This window comes from Canis lupus, chromosome 33 (genome assembly GCF_003254725.2).
Source record: "Canis lupus dingo isolate Sandy chromosome 33, ASM325472v2, whole genome shotgun sequence".
In the NCBI taxonomy this organism is placed as follows: domain Eukaryota; kingdom Metazoa; phylum Chordata; class Mammalia; order Carnivora; family Canidae; genus Canis; species Canis lupus.
Genome location: NC_064275.1, coordinates 28,549,646 through 28,570,729, shown reverse-complemented (window position 1 = coordinate 28,570,729; position 21,084 = coordinate 28,549,646). Strand labels below are relative to the sequence as shown.

The 21,084-nt window shown below is 45.7% G+C and overlaps 2 protein-coding genes across 2 annotated transcripts in view; one reads left to right on the top strand and one right to left on the bottom strand.

Moving 5' to 3' along the window:
* Positions 1 to 6,856: 6,856 nt before the first annotated feature.
* On the bottom strand, positions 6,857 to 20,677 carry LOC112676871 (basic salivary proline-rich protein 3-like). Its single transcript, XM_049105487.1, has 2 exons — positions 20,339 to 20,677; positions 6,857 to 8,393 (listed from the first exon to the last, which is right to left on the bottom strand). Exons 1-2 carry the CDS (start codon positions 20,675 to 20,677, stop codon positions 8,151 to 8,153), a joined length of 582 nt encoding a protein of 193 aa, XP_048961444.1. The 3' UTR covers positions 6,857 to 8,150.
* ZNF148 (zinc finger protein 148) overlaps positions 20,674 to 21,084 on the top strand; it is a 120,090-nt gene continuing 119,679 nt past the window's right edge. Inside the window, exon 1 of the mRNA XM_025474672.3 lies at positions 20,674 to 20,899. The gene's annotated coding sequence lies outside the window, so the exon portion shown is untranslated. The remainder of the gene's footprint in view (positions 20,900 to 21,084) is intronic.

The window sequence follows — 21,084 nt, the reverse complement described above, 5'->3', positions numbered from 1 at the left end:
TGGGCTCTTGAGACTGAGCCCCGAGATGCTCAGGTTCCCTGCTCAGTAGAGAGCCTGCTTCTCCCTCTCCCTCTACCTCTATCTGCCCCCCACTCATGTGCTTGAGCTCTCTCTCCAACAAATAACTAAATCTTAAAAAAATAAATATTATGTAAGTAATCTTATACTTATTATTCAACACCTTGTTGGTTGTTTTTATTTTGTTTTACTTTAGGAATTGGTCCATTCATATATAGAAAGAGAGAAACAAAGACAGAGGGATGGAGAGAATGAGAGAAAGGCGTTCCTTAATAGTTCATAGAATGAATATGCCATAATTTAGTCACTTTCTCTGTTGATGGTTTTTTCAGCCCCTCTATTCTATAAACATTGTGTCTATTCCCCAGAGTTTCATCTCTGTTGGCCCACAACTCTTCTCGCTCCCACCACTCTTCCTGGATTCTCTGTCTTTCAATCTCCCGTTACCCCTTTCCAATGGGACCTACCCAGCACCTCCGTTACACTTAGACGAGAGGGTCCTGCCCTAGATTATGTACTTTAATGGCCCCTGATTGTGCAAACACAGACAGTGTAAATTCATTGAGGACTCCCTAGGCACCGTTATCGTTCAGGATCCAGCACTCAGCACAGGTATGGTGTCACCTGTATCTCTAAACATCCTCTCTGCTAACTAGCACTGTTCAGGTCCCAGGGAAACCCTTCTCCACCTTGCTTGCCCTGTGTTCCTCAAATAAAAAGCAACTGCCTCCAAACTTATGCTTCTGACATTGGAGATACGTGCTGCTTCTGAGTTTGGAGAGGATTGGAGCAGGGTAAGTATTTAGACAATTAATTTGTCAAATCCTTCTCAGACTGCATGAGTATAATAGATTATTGCATAACAAAGTGTTTCCCAGTAGTGCTGAACATCATTTTCTTGCTACTCTCCACATTCTAAATTGTGATTCTCTTGGTATTCCCCAGTAGTAGCACAGAGTGACGGAGGAATTTTACAATATTAAACATTATTATTAATCGTATATCCTATCATTTAATAGAGTAATTTTAAATTTGTGTATATGTAGATCTAGGCATAACATGTGTGAGGCTTTGTAGATAACCGACCAGATGGCTTGTGGTACATTATTTTCAAAGATAGCTGCCAAGAATTCTTCCCATCTTTGTTCACTCATGCCATTTCTCCCATCAAGAATTGGCATCTGTGGTGTCTGGTGGCTTCAGTCAATGGAGCATGGGACTCTTGGCCTCAGGGCTGTGAGTTCAAGCCCCATGCTGGGTATGGAGCCTACTTTAAAAAAAAGGAGGGGTGCCTGGGTGGCTTAGTGTGTTAAGCCTCCCGCTTTTGATTTCAGCTCAGGTCAAGATCTCAAGGTTGTGAGATTGAGCCCCACATTAGGTTCTGTACTCAGCGTAGTCTTTTTATTATTATTATTATTCAATTAATTAACATATAACGTATTATTGGTTTCAGAGGTAGAGGTCAGTGGTTCATCAGTTGCATATAATACCCAGTGCTCATCACACCAGGTGCCCTCCTTGCTGTCCACCACCAAGTTGCCCCACCCCACCCCCACCTCCCCCCCAGGGACCCTCAGTCTGTTTCCTATGATTAAGAATCTCTTATGGTTTTTCTCCCTCTGATTTCATCTTGTTTCATTTTTTCCTCTCTTCCCCTATGATCTTCTGTTTTGTTGCTTAAAGTCCACATATGAGTGAGATCATATGATCATATAATTGTCTTTCTCTGATTGACTTATTTTCAGCACAGAGTCTGCTTCTTCCTCTCCTTCGTGCTCTCTCATAAATAAATAAATAAGTAAATAAATAAATAAATAAATAAAATATAAAAAAAAAAGAGAGAGAGAGAGAAGTCTGTTTCTCTCCACTTGAATCTGGGATGACCTTATGATTTGCTTTGACCAGTAGAACAGGGCAGAAGAGACTGTGTCGGTTTGGGGACAGGGCCTTAGATCTAGCAACTTCTGCTTTCCTGTTGGGATCCGATCATCATATAAGAAAGGCACACTCAGACTATGGAATGATGAGAAACCATGTAGAGAGAGATGTCCCAGCCTCCTAGCCATTCCCGCAAAGGCCTCACAGATGTGAATGAGATCATCCTAGACCCCCCAGCTCCAGCTGAGCCACCCTAAGAGAGACTAAAAGAAGAACCAGTCAGCCAATCCACAGAATGATGAGAAATTAAGAGATTATTTTTAGCCACTAAGTTTTGAGGTGCTTTGTTATGCAGCAGAAGATAACTAAAAAATGAACATTGCTGGAATTGGTAATAAGTCTATCTTGATAAAAATATTCAGTAAGACTTAAATTGTCAGAAAATTAAAACTTTCAACTTCCAGTAGTTTTGACTTAAATGGTTGATAATAATTATAATTTGTATTTTGCTTTTTAATTTTAATAGTTTTGAATAGTTTTGAAGAAAAGAACTTTGAGAAACTTATATGAAGGATGATATTTAAAGACTACTATTTCTTTGATTTACATTTTTAATGACAACTTATTTAAAATTTTGGGTACTTTGAATATTATTACATTTATTTTTTTTAACTTTTTGAATCACACTATCAATTGCACACAAATTATGTGAAAAACCTCATTATAACATTATTGAAAATTTTGCTGAAATGAAGACATGAAAAAATAAATTTAAAAATAAATAAATAAATAAATAAATTTCACGGAGGAAATAAACAGCAATTCATGAATTATGTATATATTTTATTATGACTTATCCTAACTGCCAACCGATCAAGAGAACTCTCATGGTGTCCTGGCCATTTTGCCAACGTTCAGTCATATAAAAGCCATTGATTTATGCATGATTTAACAGTTTTTGTCATCATGAAGATATGTGGGTCAGGGTAAAAGGAGACCAAATATTTTATTTTATTTTTTATTTTTTTAAAAATTTTATTTATTTATGATAGGCACACAGCGAGAGAGAGAGAGAGAGAGAGAGAGAGAGGCAGAGACACAGGCAGAGGGAGAAGCAGGCTCCATGCAGGGAGCCCGACGTGGGATTCGATCCCAGATCTCCAGGATCGCACCCTGGGCCAAAGGCAGGCGCTAAACCGCTGCGCCACCCAGGGATCCCAAGAGACCAAATATTTTAACAATAAGTTAGTTTGACTTACAACTTTTAAATATTTAGATGCTCGTATGCCTGTATGGTAACTTCTACTCTTGTCCCAGGCCCTGCAAATATTAGGGGCAGGCCTGTCTGTCATGGCCTGTCTTTCAACCACTTGACACATATATTTATTTGTCTGCTAGATAGCTCCACCTGTGGCTACAGGAACTTCAGAATCAGCTTGTCCAAAACTAAATTCACCATCTTTCTCTACCAGACCTCCTCCCTCTTCTGGTAATTTCTCTGTCAGTCATCTAAGCTAGAAACCTAGAAGGCATCCTGGGTTTCTTTACCTTGATACTCTCCCTTAACTTCCTGACTAATTCTCTCACCCGCCCTAGTTTGGGCCTTGAGAGGTAGTAGTACCTGGAGCAGTGCTGCTCAGACTTCAGAGTTCTCTGGAGCATGTTAAAACACAAGTCACTGGTCTCTACCCCTCGAGTTTCGAGTTTCGGATTCACTTGGTCTGGGGTGGGACTTGATCATTTGCATTTTTAATAAGTTCCTGTTAGCTGTCGCTGCTTGTCTGGGGCTGCACTTTGAGAGCCACTGGCTTACAGGTTGATTTAAAATTTTACTCCTCTTATTTACTATGTGACCTTGGGTGAGTTAGTTTCTCTAGGCCTGTTTCTTGATCTATACAATGGTGATAAAGGTCTTACCTTTGAGAGTTGAATTAAGTGAGATAATAGAGATAGTACAATAAGCCTGGACAGCACAGCACGGGCTTGATAAAAGGCGATTATCTAGGCCCTCATCATCTTCTCTTAGACTCACTACTGGTCTTCTCTACTCGTTATTGAACTGTCTGAGTGATTTGTCTCTGACTGACCACAATCTCTTCCATTCTATTCATGACTACCCAATAACATTTAAACACGTTTAAATCTCTTTCAATTTTTTTTAAAAAAAACCCATCATTCCTTCCTTTTGCCACCCTATCTCTATCCTTTTCTTCATATCTAAGCATCTTGAAAGAATTGTTTCAGATTGCTGTCTCTACTTCTTCTATTCAGATTCATTCCTCAGTATATTATGATCTGGCCTTGGCTTACGGGACTGTAAGCTAGCTCTCTGTAAAATAACAAATGGCTTCCCCTCATTGCCAGATCCCTTGGATACTTGATTACTCTTCGACACCTAACACTGCTGACATATCTTCTGCAGGAGGCAGTTTGGAAAATGGATCCCAGTGATCTCCACCTCCTAGTATTCACTCCCTTTTGTAATCCCCTTCCCTGGTGTGTGGGCTGAGCCTGGGAACTTTGTTCTAATGAAGAGAGTAAGACAAAAGTGAGATGGGATGACGTGGCACTTTCGAGGTTAAGTTATGAAAGACTTGCTTATACTTTTCCCGAGTCTTCTTGAGCATTTGCTCTGTTGAAGCAAGCTCCTGGGTTGTGAGATAGTTGAGAAGGATGAGATAGTTGAGGAGCCCTTGTCCAAACGGCTCTCAGAAAGCTGAATCCTGCCAATAATAGGAACAGTTTGCTAACAGTTTGAAGGGGGTCCCTTTCCAGTCAGCCCTTCAGATGAGACGACAGCCTTGGCTAACACCCTGATTGTGGCCTTGTAGGATACCCTAAAACGGAGGACCCAGCTAAGTGGTACATGGACACGTGACCTACAGAAAGAGTGAGATATTAGAGGTGCATTGTTTGAAGCCACTAAGTTTTGGGGTAATGGTTCCTCAGCTGCAGAAAACTAATATAACTTCCTTCTTAGAAGGAGTTTCCCACGGACTTTCACAACTCCTGTTTTTCCTCCTCATTCCCTGTTTCTTCTTTCTCTCTGTTTCACGGGTTCTCCCGACCATGCTGTCTCTCTCCCTTCCTACTTTTTCTCAAAGTTCTTCTCTTCTCTACATACATTTTCTTGCCAGTGACACTCATTCACATGCCATCTGTAATCCAGAGACCCTCGAATTTATATTCCAGTGACCCTCTTTTTAGCGCCAGGCCCATAAATGCAACTGCCTAAACGTCATTCCCACCTGGGTGTTGGTCTCAAAGACACTTAGAGGCAGCATGTCCCAAACTGAACTGCTTTTTCCCACTAAATCCCTCATCTTCCTGTGTTTCCTGCCTCAGTGAGTCACCATCCACCCGGTTACTCAAACCAGAAAACTAAGCGTCATCTTTCATTTCTTTATTTAATAAACATTTTATGGGGCACCTGCAATGTGCCAAGCAGTGTTACAGGCTTTAGGAGAGTTTACAGTCTTGTGGGGAAACAGACAATGAAGATAATAAATAAATTATATACCGTGTTAGAGTGAGATATGTATCACAATAAATGCTGTTGGGGGAACTGAGCAGGTGGACCAAGGAATGCCATGGAGAGTGAATTGTGGTATTAGAGGGGGCGGTCAGAAATAGATCTTATGAAGAAGGAGACACCTCCAAGGACGAGGACTGTGTTATATGAATATTTGGGAAAATAGCATTTCAAGAAGAGAGGATAGCAAGTTCAAAGCCTTGTCCAGGGGGTTTGAGAAACAGCAAGTTGGCCAGTGCGGCTGGAACAGAGAGAACGAGGGGGAGATGATTAGAGATGAGGTCAGGGAGGTACCCAAGTCAGATCACGTATAGCCTGATTGCCATTGTAAAGTTTTGGGTTTTACTCTGAGGACAGTGGGGAGCCGTGGGAGGGTTTAAGTGGAGAAATCCCATGATCACTCTGGTTACTATGTCTAGAATAGGCCAGTTCCTCTTCTTTTTGTCTCTCAGCCCCTAAATCTATTTTGCACACTAAGCCCTGTGTATTTTATCTCTTAAATATTTTTATCTCTTAAATATTTTATCTCTTAAATATATCCTTGAGCCCATATATTTCTTCTTTTAAAGTTTTATTTACTTGAGAGAGTGAGAGAGAGCAAGAGTGAGTACATGAACAGGGAGAGGGGTAGAGGGAGAGAGAGAGAGGGAATATCTCAAGCAGACTCCCTGCTGAGCGTGGAGCCAGATGCCAGGCTTGATCACACGACCGTGAGATCATGACCTGAGCTGAAATCAAGAGTTAGATGTTTAACCAACTGAGCTACCCTAGTGCCCTGAACCCATCTATTTCTCTTAATTTCTTTTTTTTTTTAATTTTTTTTTTTTTATTTATTTATGATAGTCACAGAGAGAGAGAGAGAGAGAGAGGCAGAGACATAGGCAGAGGGAGAAGCAGGCTCCATGCACCGGGAGCCTGATGTGGGATTCGATCCCGGGTCTCCAGGATCGCGCCCTGGGCCAAAGGCAGGCGCCAAACCGCTGCGCCACCCAGGGATCCCTATTTCTCTTAATTTCTATTGTTACTCCTTAAGTTGAACCAACAAAATCTCTCATTCATTCATTCCACTGATATATTTGAGCAGCTATTATGTTCTGGGCACTATTTCTAATCTTGAGACACAGAGTGAGAAACACCCTATGTGGAGCTGACATTCCTCTCTTGGATTTACTGCCTTTAAAATCTTACCATCTTTGACTCCTAGCCAGGAAACCAACTGAGGGTTGCTGGAGGGGAGGTGGGTGGGAAGGTGGAGTAACTGGGTGATGGGCATTAAGGAGGAGACTTGATGGAATAAGCACTGGGTGTTATTTTTTTTTAATTTTTTATTTATTTATGATACAGAGAGAGAGAGAGAGAGAGGGGCAGAGACATAGGCAGAGGGAGAAGCAGGCTCCATGCACCGGGAGCCCGACGTGGGACTCCATCCCGGGTCTCCAGGATCGTGCCCTGGGCCAAAGGCAGGTGCTAAACCGCTGCGCCACCCAGGGATCCCAGCACTGGGTGTTATACACAACTGATGAATCACTGAACTCTACCTCTGAAACTAGTAATACACTATATGTTAATAAATTGAATTTAAATTAAATTTAAAAAATTCAATTAAAAAAACCAAAAGCATACCATCTTTTAAATTGTCTTTTGTATGTAGAAATTTCCTGCACACCAGGGGGGCCTGGGTGGCTCAGTTGGTTAAGTGTCTGCCTTTGGCTCAGGTCATAATCCTGGGGTCCTGGGATTGAGGCCTGTAATGCATCAGGCTCCCTGCTCAGCAAGAAGTCTGCTTCTGTCTCTGCTCCTCATCCATTTGTTCTCTCTCTCTCAAATAAATAAAATCTTTAAAAAAATTTCCTGCAAAAAGAATATTGTCTTATGTATGTATTTGGTTGCCGTCTCATTGTGTCCTCGCTTCACCAATGTGTCAACCCTGTGAGCCCAAGGACGCTATCGTGTTCAGCAGCTGGATTCTATGTGCCTCGCGTATGGTATATGCTCTGTGCAAAGTACTTGAGTGAATGAACAAATGAACACACCACTGCGAGTATGTGTATCCGTGTGTGTCGTGTTATATGTGATATTGTGTGATATTATTTATTCGATCCCATTATATTTCACTGAGAAACTCCCTGCCAGTTACAGCTTTAAACTTGGTTTCAGAGTCTGGACTGTAAGTGGAGGTTTGACAAATGCTACTCTAGCATTCTCTACAGCCAGAGTCTTCCTTCCAACTCGGAAGTCGGCTCAGGTTGCTTCCCTGCATGAAATCTTCCCCTGGAACTCTCTTGGTCTTAGGCTGTTTTCCCCAACATCAGTCATTTATGATTATTCATGTACCAACTCTAATAGATCATATTTAATATTTTGCCTATGAATTGAATCATTCTTGTCACTCAGCCTCACCTTAAGCAATAATCTAAGAGAAGTGATATGTCAGATGCATGAGTCATATATTTTTCAAATGCATATTAAATCTACTAACTACCAACAACAACATCAACAAAAAGTGTTGGCTTGTGTACCGCCTACACTCCTCTTCCTTGCCACCCCAGCCGTGCTTTGGGGGAAACCTGCTCTCAGGACAAAGGTTAGATGCTTCTGCTGGGCCTGTGAGCCACTGTGGTGCTTTCTGGTGCTTTCCACCAGCCCAGTCTCCCCTTCTTTCTCTCTGTCTCTCTTTACCACTTCCTGCGCTCATTCATTCTGAATAACTGGCAGGTCCCAGTTATTGCACTGAGCTCTCTGGCTCTAGGACTCTACTGCATTCTGCTTCCTTTTGGTCCTTTTTGGTCCAGAACTCCACCAGAACCCCCAAGTCACCTCCTTTCAGGTCCAGCATGAATGTCACCTGGGAGAAGCCATCGAGAAGCTGGGTCTGGGATCCCCTGCTTTTCCCTGGCTCAGAGTGCATCCCCCTGAAGCAAGTGTCGTCTTCATATCTTGTGCTCCCACCGAAGACTGCCGGCTCCTGTTGGGGAGGGGGAGTGTTGTAGTTACCATGGCACTTCGGGTATTAAGTGTCTGGTACCAGACAAGCAGTATTAATTTGGTTAATGAATAGGAAAACAAATACACAAATTTCTCAAGGAAACGAATGTCACTAACACTCAGCACGTAGTCTGACACATACCAGCCATTCAGAAAACATAGTTGAGTGACAGCAGTGAGGGTTGTTCCTCGCCCTGGGGACATTACCTTTGGTTTTGCTATTTGAGACAGGTAGGCTCAAATTCTAATGTCTTTGCTTCACATGACATTGTTCTCTCTTCTCTGCCCAGGAAGAGGTCATAAATGAGGTAAAATGTTTGTCTGTGGCCTAAGAGACTTTTGGTCCCTCTGGTGACAGAGGACGGGGTTTGTAGGGAAAGCTACAGCACAGAGGGGAGACAGATCTGGGCATGCTTTCTCTTACTCAGTGTGAAGTAGCTATAAGATCAATATCAAATATTTGAATTAATATTAAAATCCATACCCCATGCGTGTTTTCAGTACATTTAATGTTATTTTATTATGCCCAGTTCTTCCCCCCAGTATCTGGAAGTAGAGCATTCCTTCGAAAACTTGTAAGCTGAAACGGTATAAAGCAAGGAAGCAATTGCCACAAATGTATATGAAAAAAGTTTTGAGCATTATCAGACCCCCCCAAAAATGACTTCTCTTAGGCCTTTCTGAAATCTTAGGGACACATCTTGCTAACGGATGCACAGAATAAGTCGAGAGAAAGCACAGGTGGTCACAGACACAGTTCAGAGCTGTGCAGCTGGATGCTGAGATGTTGGGTGTAGTCCCCAGGGAAGGAGGCTGAGGGGCCAAGGGTGCGTGCTGCCGGGTGACAGCTCGCTGCAGAACGAGCCCTGAACTCTCTTTTCACTTTTTGCCTTTTTTGGTAAAAGCGAAAATCCCCTTTGGATTTCTTTCAGTCACCAGAACAGGTCCTAATGTAGGTCTTGCATAGAAGAGAGTTGGTATAACGTGCAGTTTTTTTTTTCTGTTAAAGATTTTATTTATTTATGAGAGAGAGAGAGAGAGAGAGAGAGAGAGGCAGAAGCACAGGAGGAGGGAGAAGCAGGCTCCATGCAGGGAGCCCGACATGGGACTCGATCCTGGGTCTCCAGGATCACGCCCTGGGCTGAAGGCGGCGCTAAACTGCTGAGCCACCTGGGCTGCCTTTTCTTTTCTTTTTTCTTTTCTTTTTTTTTTTTTAAAGGATTTTATTTATTTATTTGAGATAGAGAGAGAGAGGCGCACATGAACAGGGGGAGGAGCAGAGGGAGAGGGAGAAGCAGACTCCCTACTGAGGAAGGAGCTTGAAGATGTTGGGTTGATGTGGGGCTCGATGTAGGGCTTGATTCCAGGACCCTGAGAGTATGACCTGAGCTGAAGGCAGACACCTAACCAAATAAGACACCCAGGCATCCCAACTATTTCTTTTCTGTAATAGCTCTACTACCTGGCATCTCGGGGACTGTGATATTTGGTATAAATGGAAATTCCAAATAACTGATGTTTAATTTTGTAAACAACCAAAACATTAGAAAGAAAAAAAAAAAAAAGAAAACTTTCCCAATACGCTGCACACTTCTCTGGCCTTTGAAACAAAATGCCCCAAATATTACCAGCTCCATGCTGACTGGGAGCCCTCCCTTTGGACTCCAGGATTTTTTTTTTAAGATTTTATTTTATTTATTCACGATAGACATAGAGAGAGAGAGAGCCAGAGACACAGGCAGAGGGAGAAGCAGGTTCCATGCAGGGAGCCTGATGTGGGACTCGATCCTGGGACTGCAGGATCACGCCCTGGGCCTCAGGCAGGCGCCAAACCTCTGAGCCACCCAGGGATCCCCCTGGACTCCAGGATTTTGGATGCCAGAGCCATCCTTGCTAGAGGTCTGCGGGGCACACGTGCAGAGTCAGATGGCAGCGGGTCTGAGGCTAAACGGGTAATGACTTTAGCTGTGACATTGAAACATTTTCTTAGGAACAAAACTAAAGCCCAAATCGGCTGATTTCTGAGCTCCTCCCTTCCCCTCTTTTTCATAAGGGAAGAATGAAGCTTACATAGCTATATAATTTTCTTCAGGAAAGTGTAAAATGGTTGACTTTATGCAACATCAATTATCGCTATCAAAGAAAGGGTGACACAGGGATCCCTGGGTGGCGCAGCGGTTTAGCGCCTGCCTTTGGCCCAGGGCACGATCCTAGAGACCCGGGATCGAATCCCACGTCGGGCTCCCGGTGCATGGAGCCTGCTTCTCCCTCTGCCTGTATCTATCTCTCTCTCTCTCTCACTGTGACTATCATAAATAAAATAAAAAAAAAATAAAAAATAAAAAAAAAGAAAGGGTGACACAGCTTCCCCCCGAGAACTTCATTCTTGTGCTTTTGTGCATCTTGACCTTCACTCATTTCTTCCTCTGAATCCCTTCAAACCATAGTTACCTCAGAGCTGATGAACTTTAGGGTAACCCTGTACCTTTTTTACCTCTTTTGTTGAGCCTTGCACATACGTGGGTTTGTAATAAATGTTTATAGTGAACATCGGTAGCTAGGAAAATGGTCACTTTTTGGGAAACAAACTTTCTCTGTGTTATGTCCACAATTGTTTAGCAACAGGGTAGGTTTTTGGTTTTTTTTAAAAGAATTTATTTATTTATTTGAGAGACAGAGCACGAGCTGGGCGGAAGGGCAGAGGGGGAGAAGCAGGCTCCCCACTGAGCTGCAACCTGATGTGGGGCTCCATCTCAGGACCCTGAGATCAGGACCAGGGCCAAAGACAGACGCTTAACTGACTGAGCCACTCAGGTGCCCAGGTTTGTTTGTTTGTTTGTTTGTTAATGTACATATATTCTTAAGACATGGAACACGTTATAAAGATTTAGGCTGAATTCATTAAGCTGAAAAAAGGAAAAGGGAATTTACATCAAGTTTTGGCAACATTGTTTGAAATACAAATATGCAGATTTTATCACTGAAAAAAAAATCTCAGGTGTGTTTCTTCATCAGGAACTTCAACTGAACCTAGAGCTTTTTCACACCTCATTTAGAAAGAAAAGAAAGGAAAACAAAAACCCAGGGGGAAAAAAAAGCAAACTATTAAGTTGACTGGCTGCAGAGGTAGCAAGAGCTCTTTAGAGAGACCTGTTCAGCATTGCACTAAGAGGGTGATGTCTGGCAAGAGATTAAATGGCTGTGTCTCCTTTTGTGTAGGTCACCAACTTGCTAACTAGTCATACTATACAGCGGGAGCTGGGAGGGGGGCCAAACTGTGGTGATCCAAGGGTATGTGCAATGTGCAATGTCCTATGTATACACACGTAGCAGTGCAGCCACTGCAGCTAAAGTTTAAGACCAGTTTTTTTTTTTTTTTTTTTTTAAGATTTTATATATTTATTTGAGAGCAAGAGAGGGAGAGAGGGAGGGAGCCTGTGTGTGTACTTGAGCAGGGGGGAGGAGTAGGAGGCAGTGGAGAGGGAGAAGGAAAGAGTCTCAAGCAGGTTCTGAGCTGAGCAAGGACCCCGGCTGCATCTCATGACACTGAGACCAGGACCTGAGTCAAAACCAAGAGTTGGATGCTCAACCGACTGAGCTGCCCAGGTGCCCCTAGGACCAGTTCTAAGAGGTGATCCAGGTTATCCATATAGTCCAGAAGGAGAGAAAGTGATCAGGGTGTTGTAGGTTCATACATGATACTTTAGGGGAAAAGTCTTTTTTCTCCTCAAAGCTTAACTAAAAACATTTTAAAAAGCTATGGCTTACTGCTACCCCAGCATTTTCTCTTTTTCCATGTGAGACATTATCATTATAGTATGTTTACAGTATTAGGTGTTCAGTGTAGCACATGAAAATGTCTACACTCTATTGCACAGGCCTTCCAGTGGACAGGGTAGTTTTAATATTTTCTGGGAAGTCCAAAATTCTGACATGCTTTTTATTATTTATTTATGATTTTTTATTATGCATGAGAGACACAGAGAGAGAGGCAGAGACACAAGGCAGAGGGAAAAGCAGGCTCCATGCAGGACTCGATCCTGGGACTCCAGGATCATGCCCTGGGCTGAAGGCAGGCGCTAAACCGCTGAGCCACCCAAGGATCCCTGTGACATGTTTTTTTAATTTAAATGATAAGAAAATAGGGGATCCCTGGGTGGCTCAGCGGTTTAGTGCCTGCCTTTGGCCCAGGGCGCAATCCTGGAGTCCCGGGATCAAGTCCCACATCGGGCTCCCTGCATGGAGCCTGCTTCTCCTTCTGCCCGTGTCTCTGCCTCTCTCTCCCTCTATGTCTATCATGAATAAATAAATAAAATCTTTTAAAAAAATAAAAATAAATGATAAGAAAATAGTAAAAATAAAAAAGAAAAATTCATCTGGGCGTTATATTGCACTACTCTGGCAGTCAGCAAATGTATGAAATCTTTGAAAGCTCTAGAATAATAAAACTTTCCAATTGCCATTCTTTCTTTTTTATAAAACCCACAGCTTTAATATATATGAGTAGTTAATTTTTCTTCATTCTGCTTGAACTTTGAGAGAGAAGAGGTAGGAACTTAATTTATTGGTATTTTCTGAGTAGAAAATAGCAAGCATCTTCACAATAGACCAATTTCATCAGCCTTATAAATAAAATTATTCAGGCAAAGATTATGCTCAGAAATAAATTCTTTGAATAATGTTACATATTTTCTCTGCAGCTTAATTGCTTAGTTTTTTTCCTAGCTCCATCTAGCTATCATATAACGTTTTTATTCCCCATGCTAAACATTCTGTAAAATACTTCTCCATGGAAATAATCTTTGAGGGAGTACTTGTATAGTTTCTCTTTTCCCTTGCCTCAATCCACTTGCGGAACTGACTTTTTTTCCCTATTAAATTTTATTTTTAGGAAATTTGGTTCAGCACCATACTTGTGTCCCTTTTAGCAGTGACAATAACAAGGACAAGAACAGGAATAATAACGCTGATCTTCCTCAGTTTATGATGGGATTAGGTCCTGATACACCCTTTGTAAGTTGAAAATACTATAAATCGAAACTTGCGTTTAATGCACCCAATCCACTGAACGTCGTAGCTTAGCCTCCCTTAAACGTGCTTGGAACACTTCCATTAGTCTACAGTTGGGCAAAACCGTTTAGCACAACAGCCTTTTTTATAATAAGATGTTGAATATCTCATGTAATTTATTGAATACTGTAGGGAAAGTGAAAAACAGAATGGTCACCTGGTGCAGAATTGTTGTAAGCATACCTGCTGCTTACTCTCCTGGTCTTGTGGTTGACCGGGAGCCGCTGTCCAGCATCACGAGAGCATCACACTGTACACTGCTAGCCCGGGAGAAGGTCAAACTGCACAATTTGAAGTCTGGCATACATATTGCCTTTGTACTACCATTAGGTCGAAAAATCGTAAACCAAGTGATTGGAAGTCAGGGACCATCTGTATCCGAAAAAATACAGAACATTCAACTCTGCGCCAGAAATTGTTCTAAAACATGTATTAATACTTGCTATTCTTAACAACTCTAAGACGAAGGTACTATTATTAGTCCCATTTTCTAGATGGGGCACTTGACAGCCCAGAGAAGTAAAGTTGCTAAGGTTGCAAAGCTAGTAAATGGTAGAGGTAGGATTCAAATCCAGGAGGGGTTAGTTGCAGCTGTGGATTTAACCACCAGGTCCTAATAGGATATTATCCTCATAATGTTTGACTTTATGTTTTCCTTTCCTGCCAATATGATTCTGTTACAAGGCCTTCTTTTCTTTTCTTTTTAAAGATTTTATTTATTTATTCATGAAAGACACACGGAGAGAGAGGCAGAGACATAGGCAGAGGGAGAAGCAGGTTCCATGCAGGGAGCCTGATGTGGGACTCGATCCTGGATCCTGGGATCATGCTCTGAGCCGAAGGCAGACGCTCAACCACTGAGCCACTCAGGCGCCCCTATGGCCTTCTTTTCATTCATTCTTGTGTTCCTTTGCATCTTGACTTTTCACTCATGTCTTCCCTTGAATCCCTGAAAACTATAGTTATTTCCCAGCTGATGAAAATTAGCATCACTCAGTACTCAGATGCTCCAGGGAGGTGGAGGGATTTACCACCTAAACTATATATCCTAAGTAGGAGAGAGTAGGCCATTCATGATGTTTTTTAAATGTTTTTTTTAACAGCTTTGTTGAAGTGTGATTAATATTCAGAGAACTGCACATATTTGATGAGTGCAATTTGCTGGGTTTGGACACATGCAAACCCCGGTGCCATGACCACATTCAAGAGAGTAGACATATCCAACACCTCTCAGAGTTTCCTTGTCTATTTGTCTCTCTCTTTTTTTTTTTCAGTAAGAACATTTGAGATTTTTTTTTTTCTGAATTGTTCAATAGTATGTTTTTTTTTTAATTTATTTTTTATTGGTGTTCAATTTACTAACATACAGAATAACACCCAGTGCCCGTCACCCATTCACTCCCACCCCCCACCCTCCTCCCCGAACATTTGAGATTTGTTAAGAAAACAAATTCTGAAATGCACAATACCTTATTGTTAACTACAGGCACAATGTTGTACAGCAGATCCCTAGAACTTATTTGTCTTGCATACTGAAATTTTATACCCATTGAATACCAAGTCCATATTTCCCCTGCCCCACAGCCCCTGGCAACCACTTTTGTATTCTCTGCTTCAATGAGACTATTTTTTTTATTTTTATTTTTTTTTCAATGAGACCTATTTTAGATAGCTGATGTAGGTGGGATCATGCAGTAGCTGTCTTTCTGTGATTGCCTTATTTCATTTAGTACAATGTCCTTTAGGTTCATCCATGTTGTCACAAATGGTAGGATCTCCTTCCTTTTAAAGCCTGAATAAATATTCTATTGCATATATACACACTACCTTTTCTTTACCTATTCATCTGTTGATGAGCATTTAATTTGTTTCCCTATCTTGGTCATTAATTTTAGAACATATCAATGATGTGAAGTGCCCTTCAGATCTGCAGCAGGAACTCGGGGAGGTGTCTCAGGAAAAGATGGTCCATGGGAACAGGAAAAGCCGTTTCCCTGGGTCTAGTAGGAATGACAAGATGTAGCGGGGTGGTGGTGGTGGTGGGGGGCAGGCTCCTTTGGACCAATCTCTGACAAGGCTATGGATTTAATTTTTTTTAAATTTTAATTTATTTATGATAGTCACAGAGAGAGAGAGAGAGAGAGAGAAAGAGAGGCAGAGACATAGGCAGAGAGAGAAGCAGGCTCCATGCACCGGGAGCCCGACGCGGGATTCGATCCCGGGTCTCCAGGATCACGCCCTGGGCCCAAGGCAGGCGCCAAACTGCCGCGCCACCCAGGGATCCCAAGGCTATGGATTTAGAGCATTGCAAAAAAGAAGCCCATGTTTTCCCATTAGGTAGAAACAGACTTCACAAATAGCTTGTGCCGCAGGCAACCACATGGGTAGAGAAGATAGTGCTTCCACATACTCCTGAGCCTGGGAAGTCCAGGAAATTTGGAAGATGGTTGGTATAGAAGGTTTTGAAGACCTCGTGAAGTCTTTGGGGACAAGAGAGGGTACATTCCTTTCCAAGAGAAGCCAGAGGCACAAGGCTGAAAGAAGCCATTCCAGAACCAGAGGAACAGAAAGAGGCCCTGGGAGGCACTCAGAATTCCCCGTCAGGGCAGTGCTGCCAGCCTTCTCTGGGTTAGTCCACATCAGATAAGATAAAATGCTGGTGGGGGATCCCTGGGTGGCTCGGCGGTTGGGCATCTGCCTTCGGCCCGGGGTGTGATCCTGGGGTTCCAGGATCGAGTCCCACGCCGGGCTCCCTGCATGGAGCCTGCCTCTCCCTCTGCCTGTGTCTCTGCCTCTCTCTCTCTCTCTGTGTCTCTCATGAATAAATAAAATCTTTAAAAAAAAAAAAAGATACAATGCTGGCTGTAGGCTGAATCTGACCCACAGACCTGTTTTGTCTGACATGCTTCCCTGTTTTAAAGTGGAATTAGTTGCCAACACCGATATTTGGGAGAGTTCACCCCAAAATTCAGATTCCTGATTTTTCTTCATTTTCTGATCTTCGCATCCCACTTGGAAATCATCAGCTGGAAATGAGTAGTTTGTTTCTGTGCCCTTCAGATTAGCTCTGGCTCTTCATAGTCCCTCCAATGTCAATTGTCTTTGCATCTGGCTTGTGTCATCTATTCATGTTACCTGCTTGGCTTGTTGGGCATTGAAGTTTGCTACCTGTGGACTGTGTCCTGAGCAGCTTAGTCTAATGTGGACATCTCCCAGAAGACATTTCTAGGCCCACTTAACAGAGGTTTCCTGGAGCTATCTCAAAAAGAGTGTCAAAAGAGACATAAGCTATATAAACTTAAGTGTTTCAAGAAATATAATTTACCCTTAAGAGTTGTGTTTCTTTACAGCGATACATGATGAAATCCTTCAACAAAAAGGGCCTGTGATCTTGTATGCTTATTTAAAAGCATACCAAAAAAAAAAAAAAAGCATACCAAGGAAAGGAGGAGTTACAGAGATGTCTGGCATCCTGTTCAGGAGCCAGTTTTGGGAAGAGAGAACTATATACCAGTTAAAACAGTTAACAAAAAAGGGTGATAATACAAAGTACTGGTGAGGATGGGGGAGAAACTGGATCTCTCATACATCGTTAGTGGGGATGTAAAATGATATAGCTACTCTGGGAAATAGTGACAGTTTCTTAAAAAATTAAATACATACTTACCTCATGACCCACTGATCATACTCTCAAGGCATTTATGCCAGGAAAATGAAAACTTAAGTTCACACAAAAACCTGTACACAAATGTTCATAGCAGTTTTATTTGTAATGGCAAAAAAACTGGAAACAACCCAACTGTACCTCACCTGGGGAATGAACAAACCCTGGTACATACAATAGGGTATTAGTTTGCAATAGAAAGAAGTGAATGTTTGCTATCTGCAACAGTCTGGCTGGTCCTCAAGGGTATTCTGTTTAGGTAAAAACATCAAACTTAAAGGTTATATACTGTGTGGTTCCATTTATATAACACTCTTGAAATAGCAAAGCTATAGAGATGAAAAACAGTAGTTACTAGGGGACAGGGATGGAATAGGAGGTATGGAAGGGGAGGTGGATTTGTGAATATAAGAAGGTAGCAGGTGGGAGTTCTTTTGTGGGGATGAACAGTTCTAGCTCTTGGTTGTAGTGGTGGTTACACAAATCCATACATGGAATAAGACTTCACACACACACACACACACACACACACACAAATGCAGACTTAAAGAAAAAAAGGTAAGTAAGTTTTGTGGTCTAGTTTGAGGTAATATACCATCACCAATTTCCTGGTTTTGACATTTTTTTAAATAAAGGATTTTATTTATTTATTCATGAGAGACACAGAGAGAGAGGCAGAGACACAGGCAGAGGGAGAAGCAGGCCCCACACAGGGAGTCCGGCGTGGGACTCCATCCCAGGTCGCCAGGATCACGCCCTGGGCTGAAGGCGGTGCTAAACTACGGAGCCATCCGGGCTGCCCTGGTTTTGACATCTTATTTGAACTTTATGTCACTTTTAGGGGAGGCTGGGTAAAGGGTAAATATGAGTGTAGTATTTTTGCAACTTCTTGCGAGTCTGTAATTATTTTCAAACTTTAAGGAAAAAAGGAAAGGAAGGAGGCTGAATGCCTAAGACTGGCATTTGGGGAGGTGAGCTAGAGGGGCATGGAGAAGCAAATTGGGGCTGAGAAATATTTCCAGAAGTTTGACTTAGAAAAGCCATAAACTTGGTCCCCATTATCACTCTTTTTTTTTTTTTGTTTAAAGATTTTATTCATTTATTCATGAGAGACACAGGGAGAGAGAGAGAGAGGCAGAGACACAGGCAGAGGGAGAAGCAGGCTCCATGCAGGGAGCCTGATGTGGGACTTGATCCCACAACTCAGGGATCATGCCTTGGGCTGAAGGCACACACGCTCAACCACTGCCACCCAGGCGTCCCCCCATCATCACTCCTGATGTCATACCTCTATGGTGCTCTTTAGTCGGCCCTTGTTAGGCAATTGTTTCTCTATTGTTTCTGTTGTGGTGCTGAGCAGAGAACTAGATCTACTCCTCACGGCAAACTAACCAATTTTAACCCACTGAGTGGGACTGCCAGGCCTTCAATACTTTTTCAGTTATTAGTTTTCCTATTACCTAATATTCAGTCTGTTTCTTTGCTGCCAGAGGTGCTTTATATTCTAACATCTGAATTCCATGTCATTGCAGATGCTAGAAGTTGCCAGAAGGCTGTCCTCCAGATAACTGTCTCTTGCCTTACCTTGTGTCACTGCTTTGTTGCAATTAGCATTCACGAGATGCACCATCATCTTATGAAAATTTGTATTTTCGACTGGACAAATCACATGGAGAGCTGATGCTGGAACTCTGGCTTATCCGTGCTCTTCTTAGTTACCTGTGTCTAAATTAGGCTGAACCTCGGGGGCCTCCGCTGTTTGTAAACTCCCGATTTACTAAGGCTCGGCCTGGGGGAACATTAACCTTGCAGACACTAATCTAATTCAGTGCCATCTCAAGCGCAGAATGCGGGAGTTTGGAGTTTCGCCAAAAAGCACTATTCCAATGAACGTGCAGTTGGCAAAGGGGTGGGAAGGTGGGCGTGGACGAGGGAAGGAGAACTCCAGAAATGGTCGCACAGACACTGTGACCCCTTTCCTTTCCCTTACGGTTACGGATCGCAGAGGGATGCTGAACACATCTTCGGGGGATTCGGAGGAGACGGCGAGGAAGGCGCCTCGTCCCGTGGTGAGTTTCCGAGGCTCCGGATCCCTCAAGGTCTAGGCGGCGGGCCTGGTCCACCTTGCCCGAGGTGGGGACCAGAGAGGAGCCGCTGGAGCCGTCCCCGCGAGGCGAGCGGAGCAGCTCAGGCCCGGCTCAGGCCGGGTGCTCAGCCTCAGCTGAAGGAGGGCGTCCTCAGAGAGGGCCACGGCTTGGCTGAGGTCACTTAAAGGACCCCCCAGGGGAGGGGCGGCGGTGCGATTGCAGCTCCGTCTGCCTGGCCGGCCCCCGGGGGAGGGCGGGGGAGGGGTGCCCCTAGGTGAAGCTGGGGGGGCCCCAGGTGAATCGCCAGGGGGCCCAGGTGAAGCTGGGAGGAGGTGGCCCAGGTGAAGCGCGGGTGTGTGTGGCCCAGGTGAATCGCCAGGGGGGTGCCCAGGTGAAGCGCCGCGGGGGTGCCCAGGTGAAGCGCGGGGGGGGGCAGGTGAATCGCCAGGGTGGGGGCCCAGGTGAAGCGCGGGGGGGCTCCAGGTGAAGCTCCGGGGGAGGGGGCCCAGGTGAAGCGCCGCGGGGGGGCCCAGGTGAAGCGCGGGGGGGGGGGGGCGCTCCAGGTGAAGCTCCGGGGGAGGGGGCCCAGGTGAAGCGCCGCGGGGGGGCCCAAGTGAAGCGCGGGGGGGGTCCAGGTGAAGCGCGGGGGAGGGGGCCCAGGTGAAGCGCCGCGGGGGGGCCCAAGTGAAGCGCGGGGGGGGTCCAGGTGAAGCGCGGGGGAGGGGGCCCAGGTGAAGCGCGGGGGGGGCCCAGGTGAAGCGCGGGGGGGGGGCCCAGGTGAAGCGCGGGGGGGGCTCCAGGTGAAGCTCCGGGGGAGGGGGCCCAGGTGAAGCGCGGGGGGGGCTCCAGGTGAAGCTCCGGGGGAGGGGGCCCAGGTGAAGCGCGGGGGGAGGCCCAGGTGAAGCGCGGGGGGGGCTCCAGGTGAAGCTCCGGGGAGGGGGCCCAGGTGAAGCGCGGGGGGGGGGCCCAGGTGAAGCGCGGGGGGGGGCTCCAGGTGAAGCTCCGGGGGAGGGGGCCCAGGTGAAGCGCGGGGGGGGGGGCCGGGGGGGATGCACACCTGCGGGGCCCTGCGCAGCACCTGCCCAGGAGCCGGGTGGTTCTCACCTCCTGCTTCCCGGGGTGCGGGCCCCGACGGCGTTGGCCGGTTTGCGGAGCGGGGTCCACGAGCGCAGGTGGGCCGGGGGACGGGAGGTGAGAGCGGAGAGAGGAGGCGGCCCGGCCCGGCCGAGGTCGCTCGGACGCCTTCCCTCCCGGCCCGCCCGGCGGCCCCGCGGCTGGGGCGCAGTGACACGCAGGCGCCGGGGCTTCCCCGCCGGGTCCCCCCCGCCCCCAGGGCCGCCGAGGGCGGGCGCCGCGCCGAGCGCGGCCGGGGCGCGAGGCGTCCCACAATGCACCGCGCGGGCGGCGGCGGCGGCGACCGCGGCGGCGCTCTAGCCGCGGCATGTCTGCGTCTCGACTGCTCTGGGAGGAGGAAGAGAAGGAGGAAGAGGAGGAGGAGGAGGAGGGGGAGGAAGAGGAGAAAGGCGCAGGGGTGGGAGCCGTCGCCGGAGCTGCCACAGCCGAAGTTCTCTCCCCTCCCCCCTCGCCCTCCTCTCCGGGCCGCGGGGAAGGCTGGAGCTGCGGCCGCTGGCAGGCGGGGACCGCGCGACTCGGCGGCCGCCCGCGGTAAAGCTGGGCCTGGAGGCCCGGGCCCGGGCGGGGGAGGGAGGGGAGGGGAAGGGGAGGGGAGGGGAGGGGGCGGCCGGGCCGGGGCGGCGGGGCGCGGCGGGGGGCGGCCAGGCCCGGGGCGGCGGGGGGCGGCGGGCGGCGGCGGGGGCGGCGGGGGGCGGCGCGGCGGCCGGGCCGGGGCG

Bases quoted from the DNA above. Each gene is read 5' to 3' on its own strand.
- LOC112676871 (XM_049105487.1), bottom strand. From the start codon at position 20,677: ATGCCGCGGCTAGAGCGCCGCCGCGGTCGCCGCCGCCGCCGCCCGCGC. The intron at 8,394-20,338 runs GTGAGAACCACC...CCTCCCCAACAG, and splicing joins CGCACCCCGGGAAGCAGGAG to GAGCCGGCAGTCTTCGGTGG.